The 18088-nt window shown below is 44.2% G+C and overlaps 1 protein-coding gene across 3 annotated transcripts in view; it reads left to right on the top strand.

Moving 5' to 3' along the window:
• The window catches only part of LOC106970127 (zinc finger protein 879), a 38295-nt gene extending 20509 nt beyond the window's left edge, over positions 1-17786 (top strand). Inside the window, exons 1-5 of one of the 3 annotated variants that reach the window (XM_053219625.1) lie at positions 2002-2338; positions 3754-3841; positions 9866-9992; positions 10381-10476; positions 16043-17786. In XM_053219625.1, coding sequence (XP_053075600.1) covers positions 3809-3841; positions 9866-9992; positions 10381-10476; positions 16043-17457 — 1671 coding nt within the window. In that variant the 5' untranslated portion in view covers positions 2002-2338; positions 3754-3808 and the 3' untranslated portion in view covers positions 17458-17786. Of the gene's footprint in view, positions 1-2001; positions 2339-2375; positions 2520-3753; positions 3842-9865; positions 9993-10380; positions 10477-16042 lie in introns of those variants that run through there. The other 2 variants (XM_053219618.1, XM_053219613.1) reach the window with 2 other exon arrangements.
• Positions 17787-18088: the final 302 nt, after the last annotated feature.

The following is an 18088-nucleotide window of genomic DNA, read 5'->3' as shown; positions in this document are numbered from 1 at the left end:
GGTTCTATGTCTTTGCCAACCCTTGTTATTTTTCAGTTTTCTTCCCCCACCCACCCCCCCGCCCATAATGACCACACTAACAGCTGTGAAGTGGGTATCTCATTATAGTCATGATTTGTAGTTCCCTGATGACTAGTGATGTTGAACATCTCTTTTATGGGCTTGTTGGCCATTTTATATGCCCCCCCCCCCTTTTAAGAAATATCTGTTCAAATCCTTTGCCCACTTTTGGAATGGGCTGTTCTGTGGTTGAGCTACAGGAATTGTTTGTATATCCTGCATGCATATTCAGTTCTCTTATATACCTGTACAGTTTTGCATATTTTCACACATAGACACACTTACTCTTTCTGGTGGTGATTTTATATCCATCTTAGGAACACTACTGCCTTTTTTCTTTTCTCTTCCATATCCTTTGTATATATATATTTAAGGATATGATGGGAGTTTTAGATTTATATCACCATCATTACCTCACCTACCTGAAGAAACACTTGGTTACCAAACAACCATACATTATTTCTACCCCGTTTTTATTTCTATGTCTAAGTGCCTACCGTGTGCCATATCCAAGAAGTGCATTGTGCCTAAAACAGAGCAAACCCTTGTATGCCTGTGGCATTAGGTCTAAAAGCTGCTTTGATCGGCAGCTGCTTTGTGATTTCTTTCAGTATAAAGATATGGGCAAAAGAAGACAAGCTAGCAATATTTCAATTTCTTTTAAGCAAATTATATACAATAAAAAAAATGTAGGTTTTCACGACTCAACTCCGTAACTTTATAAGGTTGTGATGGAAAGACCCAGATGGAATTACCCCCTCAGGCTCCTATATTCCAACACTATCCTGCCTACACATCTCTTTGCTTGGAATCTTGGAATCTTAAACCAGCCAATCAAGAACCAGCCATCATTAGGTAATCTGCCTGATAAACCCCTGCCATCTTCTGTAGGGAAAATAACCTTGCAATAACCAATCCAATTTTTGCCTAACTTCCTTGTTCTTTCTCCTTCCTGCCTATAAAAGTCTTTCATTTAGTACTGCTTCTTGGAGCTCCTGCTAGACAGGATGCTACCTGGTTCATGAATCATTGAATAAAGCCAGTAAAATCTTTAAAATCTACTCAGTTGTTTAAAAATTTTTTAAAAATATTTATTTATGTTTGAGAGAGACAGAGTGAGCAGGGGAGGGGCAGAGAGAGAGGGAGACACAGAATCTGAAGCAGGCTCCAGTGCTTGAACTCCTGAATGGGGAGATCATGACCTGAGCTGAAGTCAGCCGCTTAACCAACTGACTTGGTTGATGACTTAACCAAATGGCACCCCGGTTGATTTTTTTTTTAATACAGTGTTCATGTTGAGCATATAAGTCATAGGAGAACATACAGCAGACTCCATTTATATAAAGGTCAAAACCTTGCAAAAATAAACACTTATTATTGTGGGACACATACATGTGGAGTACGCATCAAGCTAAGGGAGTGAAATGCTTAACACAATTTAGATAAGTGACAGGGGAGCATTGTGCACCAGGCTTCAAAAATTCTGGTCAAATCTCTTTTCAAGCAGAGTGTTGGGTATGTGGGTATTGGTTTCTTTTTTTTTTTTTTTTTAATGAATACAATTTATTGTCAGATTGGCTTACATACACACCCAGTGCTCATCCCCACAAGCGCCCTCCTCAAACAGTACCTATGCATACATTATCCTCGGGTGTGCTACGTATTAAAATAAAAATAATCATAGCTAGCCGGTGGAGGGGGAGCTGTGGCGCGCAGAGCCTCCTAAAGGCGCTTAAATTCAGGGTTTGTTTTTCAAATCACCTTGCTGGTCTGACAAAACAAGCCTAGGGGTGGATTTAGGCAGCGGGCACTGCGAGGGGACCGCCCTATCCATCAGGTGCGCGCGCCCCCGCGTTGCAGACCCCTCGGACAGCGGGTCCCGGGGGCTCGCGCGGGGAGAGGGAACGTGCCTCCCCCGGGGGTCGCCCAGCCGCCTTCTGGGAGCTGTAGTCCGCGCGGGGCGGAGGCATGTCGGGAGTAGTAGTTCTAGGGTTCGCGGGGTTGCGGGACTGGTCCCGGCCTTTCTGGGGCTAGAGGCGCGGGTGATCTCGGTTACGCTGGGGCGGTGTGCAAGGAGCGGAGACTTCCCGGCTGCCTCTTCCCCGCAGCGGTGGAGCCTGCGTCTGTCCCGTCTGGGTGGGGAGTGCGGTGCCCGGCGGGGCGGCGCGCGGACACCGGGAGACGCCGCGCGGCCCGTGGGTCAGAGGTCGGCCGGGGCGGCGGTGCCTTGCGGGTGTCGCTGGCCCGGAAGACGCGCGGAGAGGAAGCGCCTTGCCAGGTGAGCTGGGGCGTGCCGGGACTGCTGTGGGCGGGGGCCTCCGGTGGCCGTCGTCTGCCGAGAGACTTCTCAGTGAAGTAATACAAACAATAGCTCGCGCTGGCCGAGAACGAGGTGTGCCCGGCCGTGGTGTAGCGGCTTGGATGCATTAACTCATTTCATGCTTCTGCATGCATAGCCAGTAAGTTGACTGCACACTGCCCCCATTTTACAGATGAAGGAACTGAGGCACAATGGCCAGGTAATTTGCCACGTTTAGCTAAGACCCTGGACTGGAGCAAGGATTCCCTTCCTGCCCCTGTTACTTAACCATTTTTGTTTCTTTGTCAGGTCGCTGTGACTCCTTAAGTTCTCAGTCTCCCTCACATCTGCGAAATGGGGTAGCCATACATACGTTTTAGAGTCGTTGTGAGGCTTAAAAATATATGAAAAGCACCCCAGATTCTGGAGTCTGTGAATACCTCTACAGCATCTTCCCTCCCCTGGCTGAGGTGCCCCAGCCCCAGATGACCACCCCCCTCGCCCCCATACTCTGCTAGTTGAGCTCTCACGCTGGGCACTGCACCCTGGAGAGCTCCCTGCATGCAAACCCAGGCAGCCAGTGCAGGCAGCTGTGGCCAGGGTCCTTCTCTGACACCTGCCTGGCGGCTCCAGGCACACTCACCTTGCTCTCCCAGTTGGGATTTGTGTGTGACAAAGAGGGCTGTTTCCCGCTGTGGATGCTGTAAGAGGTGGCACCTGTGAGATTTGGGGGGGGGGGGGGGGCGACAAAGCAACAGTCTGGCATGCATCTTGTGCGAGAGGGAGTGTTTTAACCACATTACCTCTGGTGAGGTAGGGTAGGTCCAGATGCAGGGGGGCGAGAGGAGGAAAAATGTGCAGGTTGTGTTATTCCCTGGGGACCAATGCAGCACTCCAGGCAGGGCCACTCAGGGAAGGCACCTGTGAGGCAGAAAGACAAGGCAAATGTGGGCAAGCGACTTGACTGTGGCTTCTTCTGGAAGGAAAGGGCTGGGTGGGGCAGGCGGGCTTAGGGCTGGCCGTCTGTATTTGAAAGTGGCAGCCCCCGGGAAATTCATGTTATTGTGGATTTTACAGCGTGTACAGTTTAAAGCTATCTAAGGACTCCAGGTATCTGTGGGTGAATCACAGTTTGCTTAGTCACAGCTAATAGACCTTAGGTGACCGTAAAGCATCAGTTTATAGCAGTTAGAAGTATGGTTAATACAGGGAGATGGAGATGGGAGAATTGTCTTAGAGCTGTATTGGCTTGGTGAGCATGTGTTTGCTTGGCTTGCATCATTTATGTGGTGCGGCTTTGCTGGGACCTGGTGGGCATTATGGGTGGTTGTAACTTCATCTCCCCAGGCCATCCCTTGACACCAGAGTTCCTCATGACACCTTTTCCTCTCCAGATCTACCTTGTCAGCAGTCTACACTCCTCTTGCCAGGAAAACTGAGAAGGAAAGCATGGCTGTGGATTTGCTGCCCACTAAGGTGAAAGTAAGTGAAGATTGTCTTTCTTATGAATTGCTTTCTGGGTTTAGAGAGGGTGCACATGTTTCCATTCTTTGTCTGAGTACTTTTCTCTCCAACAAAACCTGGGGAATCCAGGGTTCTTTAAGTTTTCCCCAGGATCCAGGATTCATGGAGGGGCTGCTGAGGAATGTACTTCCTCTGTCTCTGTGTCACTCTTAATTCACCCTAAATCCAGCTTCATGACCAAAGACGGAGGCAGCGCTCGCTGAACATGTGCTTTGGTCTACAATAAGCGCTTGGTGGGGGCATGGTGTATTAGACAGTCTTGCTTGGTGCAAAGACATGGAAGGACCAAAGACACCTTCAAAAAACACTTACTGAGCACCGACTATGCACAGGATACTGTTCAGAGCACTGGGGTCATGAAGAGGAAAGAGGTTGTTTCTGTCTTCAGGGAGTTCATCGTATTGACCTCAGTTAGGAAATGATTAAAGGTCCAAGAGGAGTTAGGGAAAAGATCCTGGAAGTAGTGGGGTCATTCTGAGCTGATACTGAAGGCCAGAAGGAGTTCAGCTTAGCTTGGGCTCTGAGGCCAGCACTTGGGAGGACACGGGGCTGGGAGCCGAGCACAGGTGTGACGGTAAACTGTCCAGATGTCTTCCTTATCCATCTGACTAATTATCTCTGTCTTCTCTTCTGAATCTTGTCTACTGGCTTTGATTTATTCACACTCCCCTCCTGGGCCCTTCTTGCTCTTTGCCCTTTTTAGATCCATTTTCTTTTTCTTTTTTTAACATTTATTTATCTTTCAGAGAGAGACACACACAGAGTGTGAGCAGGGGAGAGGCAGAGAGAGAGGGAGACACAGAATCTGAAGCAGGCTCCAGGCTCTGAGCTGTCAGCACAGAGCCTGACGCGGGGCTTAAACCTATGAAATGTTGATATCATGACCTGAGCCAGTCAGAAGCTTAACTGAATGAGCCACCCAGGCACCCCTGAAAACTGTACATTTTCCCTTTATTCCTTGAACTTGAATTCCCATTCCACTTCCATATGTATTTTTAAAAATTTTTTTTAACGTTTATTTATTTTTGAGAGAGAGAGGCACACAGAGTGTGAGCAGAGGAGGGGCAGAAAGAGAGGGAGACACAGAATCCGAAGCAGGCTCCAGGCTCTGAGCTGTCAGCATAGAGCCCGACATGGGGCTCAAACTTAAAAACTGCGAGATCATGACCTGAGCCAAAGTCAGACGCTTAACCAACTGAGCCACCCAGGTGTCCCTCTTTTTTTTTTTAAAGTTTATTTTTGCAAGAGAGTGGGGGAGAGGGGCAGAGAAAGAGGGAGAGAGAGAATCCCAAGCAGGCTCCATGCTGTCAGTGCATAGCCCTTTTCCGGGCTTGATCTCATGAACTGCAAGATTATGACCTGAGCTGAAATCAAGAGTCAGATGCTTAACCAACCGAGCCACCCAGGCGCCCCTAAGATCCATTTTCATTACTTTAACCTGAAGATCTTTCCCAAATCTCTGTTCTCAGGCCTCAACTTTTCCCTAGAGACACAGTCTAGAACTCTTAGGAAATATTTCCACATGGAAGTCTCAGCTTTCCCCCAACGCCAGCTCCTGTTCCTTCCGTGGGTTTTCTGTTCTGCCAGCCCCAAAGCCTCTGTTTTCATTGACTGTTTTCCCCCAAAGTAGTGGTAGCTTACATGTTACAAATGTAGACTCTGGAACTTGAGTTCATAAGTTCACCTCCAAGCTGGGGCTGTGACCTTGGCAAATTATTTTCTCTCTGTGTGCCTCATTTCCTCATTTGTAAGTGGGATTAATGACATACATACCTCGTTTGATCCATGTAACAGGACTGTTAATATCTGCATTTTACGGGTGAGGAAACTGAGGCACAGAGGAGCAAGTAACTTGACCAGGGTCTTCCAGCTAGCCTCGAACCCAGATAAGACCGTATATACATTAATGTTATGCTCTGAGAACTTAAGTATACGTAAAATTCTGAGAACAGTGCATGGTACATATTAAATCTCAGTAAATGCTAGCTGTTAACTACCATTATTATCATAAGCAGCAACGACATTATTTTAGGGCCTGCCAAATTGGTCTGCCTCTTGCCACTAGGCTGGACTTTGCTTTGATTCTCTAATTACAAGGAGATGTGTGTTGTGGGAAACCAAAATGTAAAGGCCAGCAAAATGAAGTGAAAGCAATACCCAGCCATCACCTGGGGTGCCTTCTGCCCCAGGTGGGATTTTCACTGTCTGAGCTTTTCCCACACCTGCAAGCTTTTCTGAGAGACCCACTTGATTTCAGCTAAGGGAAGATGAAGAGGAGGATGTTTGCAACTCAGCGTTTTTTGTGAGTTTTTTTTGACCTCTAATTTACTGAAAACTGAAGATTTGAAAGCAGATAGAATAAAGAGTACTGTACTAAATACAGAGCATCGGTATCTGAACGTCCATTGGCTTCTCATCAGAAACAAGGGCCAGAAAATGATCGAGTGGTGTTTTACATGAAAGAAACTGTGAACCCAGAATTCTATAACCGATGAAAATATTCTTTAAAAATTTTTTTTAATGCTTTTAATTTATTTTTGAAGGAGAGAGAGAGACAGCATGAGCGGGGGGAGGAGCAGAGAGAGAGAGAGGGAGACACAGAATCCAAAACAGGCTCCAGGCTTTAAGCTGTCAGCACAGAGCCCGATGCAGGGCTCCAACCCACAAACTGTGAGATCATGACCTGAGCCGAAATCGGATGCTTAACCAACTGAGCCGCCCAGGCGCCCCACCAGTGAAAATATTCTTTTAAGAAGGAAGATGAAGTAGAGGCGCCTGGGTGACTCAGTCGGTTAAGTATCAGACTCTTGATTTTGGCTCAGGTCATGATCTCATAGTCGAGAGATTGAGCCCCGCGTTAGGCTCTGCGCTGAGGGTGTGGAGCCTGCTTGGGATTCTCTCCCTGTCATTCTTCCCCTGCCTCACTTGCTTGCTATCCCTCTCTCTATCAAATAAACTTAAAAAAAAAAAAAAAAGAAAATGAAGTAAAGACATTTTCAGATAAATGAAAATGAACCTAAGTCATGGTCAGCAGGCCCACCCTGCAATATATGCTAAAGTATATGCTTGCTTCAAGTTGACAGGAAATAATGCCAGATGGGAGCTCTCACCTTAGGAAGGAAATAAAGAGCATTGGAAAAGGAGGCCATGTGGATAAATGTAAATATATAAATACTTTTTTCTCTCAGTATCTTTAAAATGCCTATGATTGGAGTGCCTGGGTGGCTCAGTCGGTTGAGCGCCTGACTTCGGATCAGGTCATGATCTCACGGTTGGTGGGTTCAAGCCCCGCCCCGCATTGGTCTCTGTGCTGGTAGCTCGGAGCCTGGAGCCTGCTTCAGATTCTGTGTCTCCCTCTCTCTCTGCTCCTCCCCTGCTTGTGCTCTCTCCCTCTCTCTCTCTCTCTCTCTCAAAAATAAACATTAAAAAATCAATAAAAAAATAAAATGCCTATGATTGTTTAGAGCAAAAACATAATACTGTATCATGGGGTTTATAACACAGGTGGAGGTAATACACATGACAGTTGTGGGTCTAGAGTTCATTTATGGTTGGACTCAAAAAGCTCTGTCTTTATCTCCAGAAAAGCTCTATCTTCATCTCTGGGGAGGGCCTGGATGGCTGATTTTTGACTCTGAGGCACAATAAAGGCAGTGGATATGCTGTTTAAGATCCCAGTGCCACTGGCTCCCCCCAGGGTAGTCATCTCAGGTGGTTGGGAGCTGGCCTACCTTGTTTGACAAGCCTTGCTTGACACACAAAAGGCCCCTGCTGAGTGTTTCCCCTTTAAGCCCTTCTGATTCAAAGTTCCTCCTACAGATCCAGGGACATGGCCTAGCCTGTGTGCACAAGGACAGGGAGATTGCACATGGAACATGTCTCCGTCCTCCAGGCCTTCGCTGCACTCTCTCTGTCTTGTTGCACTTGTACCTGTTGCCTCCCATGAGCGTGCTTGGTGAGGTCTGGTGAGTCCTGCCAGCTCTCTGAACAGGGAGCGTCTTTTTAACAACGATAGCATGAAGAAGGGGTGGTGTTCCCATACACTTGCAAGTTCTTGCGTTCTGTGTGAAATCAGATATTCGCTCTAATAGACTATAAAGAACTAAGGATGTATGTTATAATTCTCAGAGCAACCACTAAAAATGCAAAGAGGTGGGGCGCCTGGCTAGCTCAGGCAGAGGAGCCTGAGACTCTTGATCTTGGGGGTGTGAGTTCAAGCCCCACGCTGGGTGTAGCGATTACTTTAAACAAATTTTTTTTTAATATTTAAAAAAAATGCAAAGAGGTATAGCTGAAAAGTCAATACATAAAATGGAATGTAAACAATTTCAAAACAGGGACGCCTGACTGGCTCAGTCGGTTGAGCATCCGATTCTTGATTTCAGCTCAGGTCATGATCCCAGGGTCATGAGATAAAGCCCCACATAGGGCTCCATGCTGAGTGTGAAGCCTGCTTGAGATATTCTCTCTCTCTCTCTCTCTCTCTCTCTCTCTCTCTCTCTCTCTTTCTCTGCTCCCCCTCCCACACGTGCACTTTCTCTCTCTCCAAAAAATAAAAAAATTAAAAATTTCGTAATAAATGCACACACCCTGTAAACAATGTCAGCCTACTGGAAGGGTAGAGAGTAGTAAGCAAAAAATTGCTTTTCTGCTCCTCCACAAACACGAAAGAATAATCAGGGTGGATGGCTTGTTGTATTCTTCCAAATACTTTTGTGTGCGTATATATATATATATATATATATATATATATATATATATATATACCAGATCCATCTGGATAATCAGGATCTTCTCATCTCAAAAATAAAATCCTTAAGAAGATCTTCAGGGTCCTTTTAGTCATATATATAACATTCACAGGTTTTGTTACTCAGCCTACCACAAACATTGGCTTACAAATAAAGTTTCCAGAAACATCTTTGAACAAATACCCCTACTCATTTGTGTGAGGCTCTCTTATAGTGGACTCCTAACAGTAGAATCACAAGGTGAAAGCATACATATTCCTTTTTCATGCCTTATATCTCCTTCATATAAGAGTTGATAATTGGCCAGCCTCTGATTTCTCTCATTTTGCGAATTAGCGGAGTTCTCTTGGAAGAACTGACTTTCTCACAGTCCCTTTTGGCACGTGTATAGTCTTGCATGTTCTTTGGGTCTTTTATTTACTTTTAATTTCTTTAAAATGTGTATTTTTAAGAGAGACCAAGAGCCAGTGGGGAAGGGACAGAGAGAGAGAGGTAGACTAAGAATCCCAAGGAAGCTCTGGGACCCCGGGTCTTTTAATTTCCATAGACAGTGGATACCTATGTGACAGTCTAGTTTAGTGGTCAGTCTGCCTGAATTCAGTTCCAATCTCTACTAGTTTCTAACAGGATTACCTTGGCAGGTAACGTAACCTCTCTGAGCTGCTTCTTCACTTGCAAAACAATTTAATTATAGTGTCTTCCTCATAGAATTTCTGTGAAACTTCGTGAAGATACTATGTTCAAAGTTCCTGTCATAGTTCCTGACATACAAGTATTCAATAAACATGAGCTAATACTATTTTTATCATTTGCTTTTACATCTCAGAAATTCTTTTTTGTTTCGGTTCTGCTAATGGCTTTTCCAGTTTTCTGGCATTGTTCTAAGTGTATTCTGATTTTTCCCCCCCTTTCCTTTAATTTGGATTTTGAGTGAGAGGGAGGTGGATGTCTGTGCTCACTTGACAGATCCCAGCCTGGGATTTAAATTCCCTTTTGGCGGGGACATGCCTTTCTCCCCGACTTTGCCCTCACAACACCTGGTGGGTTCTCAGTAAATATTTGTATAATTGTCGATTGGGGGGGGTCCCAAAAGTAACATAAATAGTCCATTTGAAATATACTTAGAATCCTGGGACATCAGGGTTGGTTGTCGCACATCCCTGCATCACCGGCGTTACCGAGTGGTGGAGAACTTGGTCCTGGGTGAGCAGGAATGGGTTTGCCGTTACAGGAGTCTGTGACGTTCAGGGACGTGGCCGTGGTCTTCAGCCAGGACGAGTGGCTGCACCTGGACTCTGCGCAGAGAACCCTGTACCGGGAGGTGATGCTGGAGAACTATGGCACCCTGGTCTCGCTGGGTAAGGAGGCTCATCTGTAAGGGAGAATCTGCTGCGGGAGCGCCTTAGAGCTGCCCCTGTGGGGTTCAGAGTCCGCAGTTTCTCCCCTAACGAGCCCCTGGGAAAGCAAGAGCCTCTGCGGATTCAAGGCATGCATTTGTGTCCGGATGCCCTTCCTCTGCCTTCCTCCCACCTGCCTCCTGACCAGGGTGGTCCTCCTCCACTCACTGGGTCCTGTGGGGGGTCAGGGGGGAAGAGGGATAAGGCTGTGTTGTTTCTGAACCAAACCCACCCGCGATGTGCTGCGTGCCCCACCTCCCCAGGCTCCTTTCTCTGCCCTGTTGGCTCTGGTTTGTGAGCTCCGGACTTGCGCCATCTGCTCAAACTCCATTCCCTTCCCCACGAGCAGGGATTCCATCTTCGATGCCAAAGGTGATCTGCCGGTTGCAGCAAGGCGAGGATCCTTGCGTGGTGGAAAGGGAAACCCCTCAAGACGCCTGTCTGGGTGAGTGCGCGGCTGGGAACCGGGCACAGGGCGGGGTATATATGAGAGCAGGTCAGGAGGAGGCGGTGCTCTGAGAATTTTGCTGGAAGTGCTGAGCCAGGGCCCCCTCATGGGAAGTTCCTTGGTGATAATGGTTTTCTTTGCAGCAAAAGGCCCCTGAGTAGACCTCTTTCTTCGCTTAACGCGCCCCGCTTTCCCTCTTTCCTTCTCTGCCACTTCACCCACTTCCTTCTGCTGTCTTGGCCTCTTGATCTCCACGGTTTTCTTTCCATCTGCAATTACACATGACAGACTTGAAAAACTTTACACCTTCGGTTGCGTCTTGAATTCTTTGTAATTTCTCTCTCAAACCCATATTTCAGGGTGTTGTCAACGCTTCCGTGTCTCCGGTTTCTTAACTCAGCATTTCCCTTTTATGTCCCTGGAGACTGGGGTTGTCGTGTCCCACTGTGAGAGTCAACCAGCTCCCCTGGACCTCTGTAGCTTTTCTGGTCCAGGGCTTGGCATGCTTTTCCCACAGTGGACCATATGGTAAATATTTTGGCATTGGGGGCCACAGGTCTCTTTTGCAGTCCTTAAACTCCGCCATCTTAGTGCAAGGTAATGCAAATGCAGACAGAGACAGTAAGTAATCAACCCATAGGTGTGGCTGCCTTGTAGCACCAGAAGGAGGTATCAGCTGGAGTTGGCCCAGAGACCTGTAGTTTGTAGACTCCTCTTCTAGCCTAGTCTAAGCTCACTGGTCTTTATCATAAAACTGTAAGTTGTTGAAGTTAGAAGATCACTTGAAGACCGTCAAATTTAGATACCTCTCTTTATCACGGAAGAAACAGTGCATCAGAGGTTGTCAAACACTTTGCTGGCAGAGCTGGAAAAGCTGAAAAGCAGTGAGAAAAGCCTCGATCACCAGTGTCATTTCTGTTCACCGTGTGACACAGAATGGGCAATATTTTGTGGTTTGTGGTCTTGGTGCTTTGACCTTTATAATCTATGATTCTTGCTTTTATTGGCATGTTTTGTTTGCTCGTTGTCTTCACAAATACTTTTCACCTTTATTAAAATACAGTTTTCTAGGGGCGCCTGGGTGGCTCAGTCAGTTAAGTGTCCAACTTTGGCTCAGGTCATGGTCTTATGGTTCATGAGTTCGAGCCCCGGGATTCTGTGTCTTCCTCTCTCTCTGCCTCTTGCCAACTCATGCACGTGTGCATGTGCACTCTTTCTTGAAAATAAAGAAACATTAAAAAAATTAAAAAAAAAAAACAAAATACAGTTTTCTCCAAAGAAAGAGTTACTGAGTAGTACAGCCTAGCACATAAGATCATGATTTGACTTTGGACATTTCCTGATTTCATGTTACCCCTGCCACTGCTTCCAAGTGCTCTGAGCTACAGGGAAAGTTACCTACCTTCTCTGAGCCTTGTTCTCCTCTCTCACCTTCTGGGCCATCAGCAGAGTGATTGATCTTTTCACAACTCAGGTGTTATTCCCATACCTTAAGAGACCTTGTTGTTTCTCTCTTTATCCACGGAGTAAAGTAAAATTCCTTAATGTGACATTAAACCTACTTCGTAGCCTGTCTCCATGTTGCTTTATAGGAATCAGTGGCCACTTCCACTCCGGCTCCATGTTCTGGCCAAACCTGAACCCTCATTAACATTTGTGTGTCATTCCTTCTCGGGTTACTGCTTCCCCCTGGTCCACAGGAAACCTTAGATCCATCTGCCTCCCCTCATCTGTGGGTTTTTCTTATTTTTTCCTGCTTCCCAGTCAGCATCCATTTTCCAGTCAGTCGCATTCATACGGCACTTTCTGGATGCCCTGAACACATCCATTACAGCATCTGTTGTAGTGAATTATAGTTATTCTCCTGTTATTTCTTTTCCTAATTGGATTGTGCATATTTAAGGAAGAAACCAGGTCTGTCTTTGAATTCTGTGCCTGTAGCATCAAATATACTGCCTTCACTTAATATTTTTTTAGTGTAATTGAACTGCCTTTATGATTAACTCAGTGCCGAGGAAGCTCAGATTTAAGTACTCAGTGCAACCAGACCATGGCAGCTATATCATTGTTCACCTTCCACTCTGTCCTCATTCTTACCAAATAAGGCCACTGTTTCCTATTATTATCTGCCTAAGAACTTACAACCCCTCCTGTGACCTGTATTATTATTCTGAATTCTTCTGCCAGTTGTTCAGGAACTCTGTGTTTGGCTTTACCCTGTTATTCCAGGGGCGCCTGGGTGGCTCAGTCAGTTAAGCCTCTGACTTCAGCTTAGGTCATGAGCTCACAGCTCTGTGCTGACAGCTCGGAGCCTGGAGCCTGCTTCGGATTCTGTGTCTCCCTCTCTCTCTGCCCCTCCCCCCCGTGCGCTTGCTCTCTCGCACGTGCACCCTCTCTCTCTCTCAAAAATAAATAAACATTAAAAAAATTTTTTTAAATGAATTCGAACCTGGATTTCCTCTTTTAGTCATTAAGCCCCTCCCCCCGCCCCCAAATAGGTTTACTTTCCCCACAGATGACTTTGATCAGGCCTTCTTTCTGACTCATAGCCTCCTCTTTTCGTTTTCTACTGAAATCCATCCCCTTGCTCTTTATTATCCAGCTTCCTTTATAGAACCGCTCCTTGCTAATACTGTTGGTGTTGGTGTCTTGGTTCTCTGAACCTCACACCAACATTATACAGCCGAGGCTTCTCATATCAAGGAGAAATGAACCATTACTGTTTAATCATTTGTACGTTTCATATTATCATTGCTGATTATTCACTATTTGTTCAATAAATGACTGGGTTTCAGGAGTCTGTTATAAGAGGAGGGAATCCCTTTTCATTTTTGAGGTCACCTGCTCTTCATAATTTTTCCAACTAACTCTGCCCAGTTTTGTTGTTTTTTATGTTTATTTATTTTGAGAGAGAAAGAGAGCACAAGAAGGGGTGGGCAGAGAGGAGAGACAGAATTCCAAGCAGGGTTCGCACCATCAGTGCAGAGCCTAATGCCAGACTCAAACTCCTATACTGTGAGATCATGACCTGAGCCAAGATCAAGAGTCAGTTGCTTAACTGATTGCACCACCCACATGCTCCCATTATTTTTTTTATGCAAGACACTCTAATTGCATGCTTATCATGTGCACAGTAAGGAATTAACAAATAATGATGTTAATGTTTATAATGTTAATGTATAATATAGGTATGTAATATACATTATAGCATGTATAATATACAATATGTATGTATAGTATATACATATATATACATAATATATCTATATTAATATACACTAATAATGTACATTAACAATAATCAAGATATTCTCCTTGAACAAACACTTGAATTATTTTCAGACTTCGTGTATGTATATATGTTAAGTGATAGAATGTTTAAGTAAAATATGTTTTGGAAGAGAGAGAGAGAGACTGATTTAGGCTTTAGTCATTAAATTTCTTTAGAAAAATGAGATTAGGGTAGCCTAATAGATTTCTGGATGGGCAGGGAATGTCATATTGTGACAAAGGATAAAAAGAGGGGAGGTACCCTGGTCAATCCTTTAACTGGCAAACTGTTAGGTTTTCCATTAACATCTTGAAGAAAAATCTATATTTTTATACAGATTTATAGCCTGTGTGCCTTTTTCCTCTTATTATTTAATTTTAATCATATATATTTTATTATTATTTAATTTTAATCATATATATTTTATTTATATATTATATTTATATATTAATCCTGATGGATTTTTATTAACCTAAATTTAAGTATATACAATTACCTAATTACACAGACCTAGTTTTAGCCTATTTTCAATCATGGATTGATTAAAGAAAGCCAGATTTGAGCCCACAGTTCCATAGAATCAGCTCAAGCTGAATCCTTTCACTTAACATCATATCTGAGCTTGGGGCTTGGGCATATTTCAGAACTTTGGGGCATATTGACTCCACATTTCTTGTAAACTTTCATTTGTCTAAAGAGATTCTCACAGGGGTGCCTGGCTGGCTCAGTCAGTGGAGCATGAGACCTTTGATCTTGGGGTTGTGAGTTTGAGCCCCATGCTGGGTATAGAGATTACTTAAAAATAAAATCTTTAGGGGGTGCTTGGGTGACAGTCTGTTAAGTGTCCGACTTCGGCTCAGGTCATGATCTCACGGTTCGTGAGTTTGAGCCCCACGTCAGGCTGTGTGGTGACAGCTCAGAGCCTGGAACCTGCTTTGGATTCTGTGTCTCCTTCTCTTTCTGCCCCTCCCTTACTCAAACTCTGTCTCTCTCTCACTCTCTCTCTCAAATAAATGAATAAACATTTAAAAAATTAAAACTTTAATAAATAATACAAATATAAAAATAAAAAGATTCCTACAAAAGGAGGTCAGTCTTCTGGTTGCAGCTTATTAGAAGAGATGACTATCTATTTTTCCTCGTGATCAATTTGGAAGGGAAAAGTGGGGGCAGGGAGGTGTAAACAAAACTGTTATTCCTCCAATCACCAGGGATAGGTTGTTGCACGAGGCTGATTTATTCCATATTTTCCTCTTCTTTATAGTCAGCATCTTGAATTTAGATCAGAAATCCTCAATACAGTCATGCTTCAGGGCTGCTATAAGTTTGAAAACCTGAGCACCCTCTTATTAACAGACTGTTTCTCCTTTCACAGACTATGATACGAAATCATATTCACATACAGATTCACAAAATTTAAGGAAAACATCACAGATATTTTTAAATGATCACACCTAGAGTTTCAGCTATGGGCACTAACATCATAAAATCCACATGTGAATAGAAAGAAGATACGGGTGCCTGGCTGACTCACTTGGAGGGGCACACAACTCTAAATCTTGGACTTGTGAGTTCAAGCCCCATGTTGGGTGTAGAGATTATGCAAAAAATAAATAAATAAATAGATAGATAGATAGATAGATAGATAGATAAGTAAGTAAGTAAACTTTAAAAAAAAAAAAGGAGAAAATAAAGACAAGTTACCTACCTCATGGCCCAGCATACAGAACAGGAAATGATACACTGAAATGTGCCACAGTTTATTCAACTCGAACTTAGGAGCTAACATTTTTCTGTAGCCTCATACCTTCAGCTCGACCCGTTCTCTCTGCCTCTGCTTCTCTCAAGTCGCAATGTCTTTGTTTCCAGTGTTATTCTGTTCACTCTATTCTCTGACACCACTCCTTCACCTGTTTACCACTCTTCCTTTCCATCCTATCCTGTTTTTCCCCAGTGGCAAGTCCATATTTGAGATCAAAAGAGGTATAAAACCTCTTTTATTTATTTATTTTTTGAGAGAGAGAGAGAGAGCAGGGGAGAAGGGCAGAGAGAGAGGGATAGAGAGAATCTCAAGCAGGCTCCACTTTCAGTGCAGAGCCCGACATGGGGCTGGATCCCACAACCCTGGGATCATGACCTGAGTTGAAACCAAGAGTCGGACGTTCAGCTGACTGAGCCACCCAGCCACCTCTCAGACCTGTTTTATATGTACTATTGCCAATTTTACTGTTCCACGGTTGCATGTTTCTCTCTTCCTGTAGAGGTGCCGTTAATGCTTCTGATCCACTCCAGGTTTCAAGACTTGGCCTGAAATGGAAGCCTCACCTCCCAGACAGGACATTTCTATAGAAGAAACATCTCAGGGAATAATAAAGAAAAAGTCCATTAAGTTTGGTCACTGGGACATCGATTTTGGACAGACTTTGGAATTGGAGAGTGGAACAGAACAGGAGCAATGGAAGAAACCTCTTCAGCAAATCATGACCTCACACAAAAAAACTGTGAGTGGAGATGTAAAGCAGACACGTCTTGAATTGGGGAAAGGCTTACTTATAAATACAATTCTTGTCACACAACAGAGTGTTTCTATAGAAAGGATACCCAATATATATTACACTTTTGGGAGAGGTTTTAAACAGAATTTTGATTTAATGAGATGCATCCAGATTTACCCAGGAGAAAAACCTCATCTTTGTAATGAATGTGGGAAAAGCTTCAACCAGAGTCTCCATCTGATTGAACACCAGAGAATTCACACTGGTGAGAAACCCTACAGATGTAGTGAGTGTGGGAAACCCTTTAGCCACAGATCCTCCCTTCTTGCCCATCAGAGAATTCATACTGGAGAGAAACCTTACAAATGTAATGAATGTGAGAAGGCGTTTAGCAGCAGCTCGACCCTAATCAAACACCTGAGGGTGCACACCGGCGAGAAACCCTACCAGTGTAAGGAATGTGGTAAAGCCTTTAGCCAGTGTTCAACCCTCACTGTACATCAGAGGATTCATACTGGAGAGAAACTCTATAAATGTGCTGAATGTGAGAAGGCCTTCAATTGTAGAGCAAAACTTCACAGACACCAAAGAATCCACACAGGGGAGAAACCCTATAAATGCAGTGAATGTGGGAAAGGTTACAGCCAGTTTGCATCCCTGGCTGAACATCAGAAGCTTCATACTGGAGAACAGCTGTGTAAATGCTTGGAATGTGGGAGAACCTTCACACGCATCTCCACCCTTATTGAACACCAGCGAATTCATACTGGTCAGAAACCCTACCAGTGCAATGAATGTGGGAAAGCCTTCAACCAGTATTCATCCTTCAGTGAACATCGTAAAATTCACACCGGGGAAAAGCTTTACCCATGTGGAGAATGCGGGAAAGCCTTTGGTTGCAAATCCAACCTTTACAGGCATCAGAGAATTCACACTGGAGAGAAACCCTACCAGTGTAATCAGTGTGGGAAAGCCTTCAGCCAGTATTCATTCCTAACAGAGCATGAGAGGATCCATACTGGTGAGAAACTCTACAAGTGCATGGAGTGTGGGAAAGCCTACAGTTATAGATCAAACCTTTGTAGACACAAAAAAGTTCACACTAAGGAAAAACTCTATAAATGGAAGGAATATGGGAATCCTTTTATCTATAGCTCCTCCCTTACTCAGTATCAGAGATTTCTCAGAGATGATGAGTCCTATGAAGTTTAATTCTTCTCTCAAATGATTCAAGACTCCTCACTGGAGAATAATAAATAGGGCACAGACTCCAGATCAGATAAAGATTTTTTTTTACTTTGGGAGGAAATATGCTAGTTTCCACTAAGTCATGGTAAAATTGATCAATGGAATTATGAAGAGCACCGATTTGTCAAATTTTATAAGAATCATTAAATATTAAATGCTAAGGTTACAAAGAACATATAATAATTTTTAAATTCATAGAAAAAATATAAAAGGCCTAACTTAAAAAAATAGTAAAAATAATGGAATGTGAGTTTTGTTTCTTTTTCTTTTTCTTTTTCTTTTTCTTTTTCTTTTTCTTTTTCTTTTTCTTTTTCTTTTTCTTTTTTTGAGAGAGAGCACAAGTGGGGAAGAGGGGCGGTGGGGGGAGAGAGAGAGAGAGAATGGGAGAGAGAATCCCAAGCAGGCCCCACACCCAGTGCAGAGCCTGATGCAAGACTTGATCTCACAAATGTGAGATCATGACCTGAACTGAAAGCAAGAGTCGGACGCTTAACTGACTGAGCCACCCAGGCACCCCTAAGTTTTGTTTCTTTCATTAGAGTTTATTCCCTAAGAGTAAGCTTCAGTATGAATTTTCTTTTAAAAACGGTCATTG

This window comes from Acinonyx jubatus, chromosome A1 (genome assembly GCF_027475565.1).
Source record: "Acinonyx jubatus isolate Ajub_Pintada_27869175 chromosome A1, VMU_Ajub_asm_v1.0, whole genome shotgun sequence".
NCBI classification, from domain to species: domain Eukaryota; kingdom Metazoa; phylum Chordata; class Mammalia; order Carnivora; family Felidae; genus Acinonyx; species Acinonyx jubatus.
The sequence above is the reverse complement of the archived record's forward strand: the minus strand, read 5'-3'. Positions and strand labels throughout refer to the sequence as shown.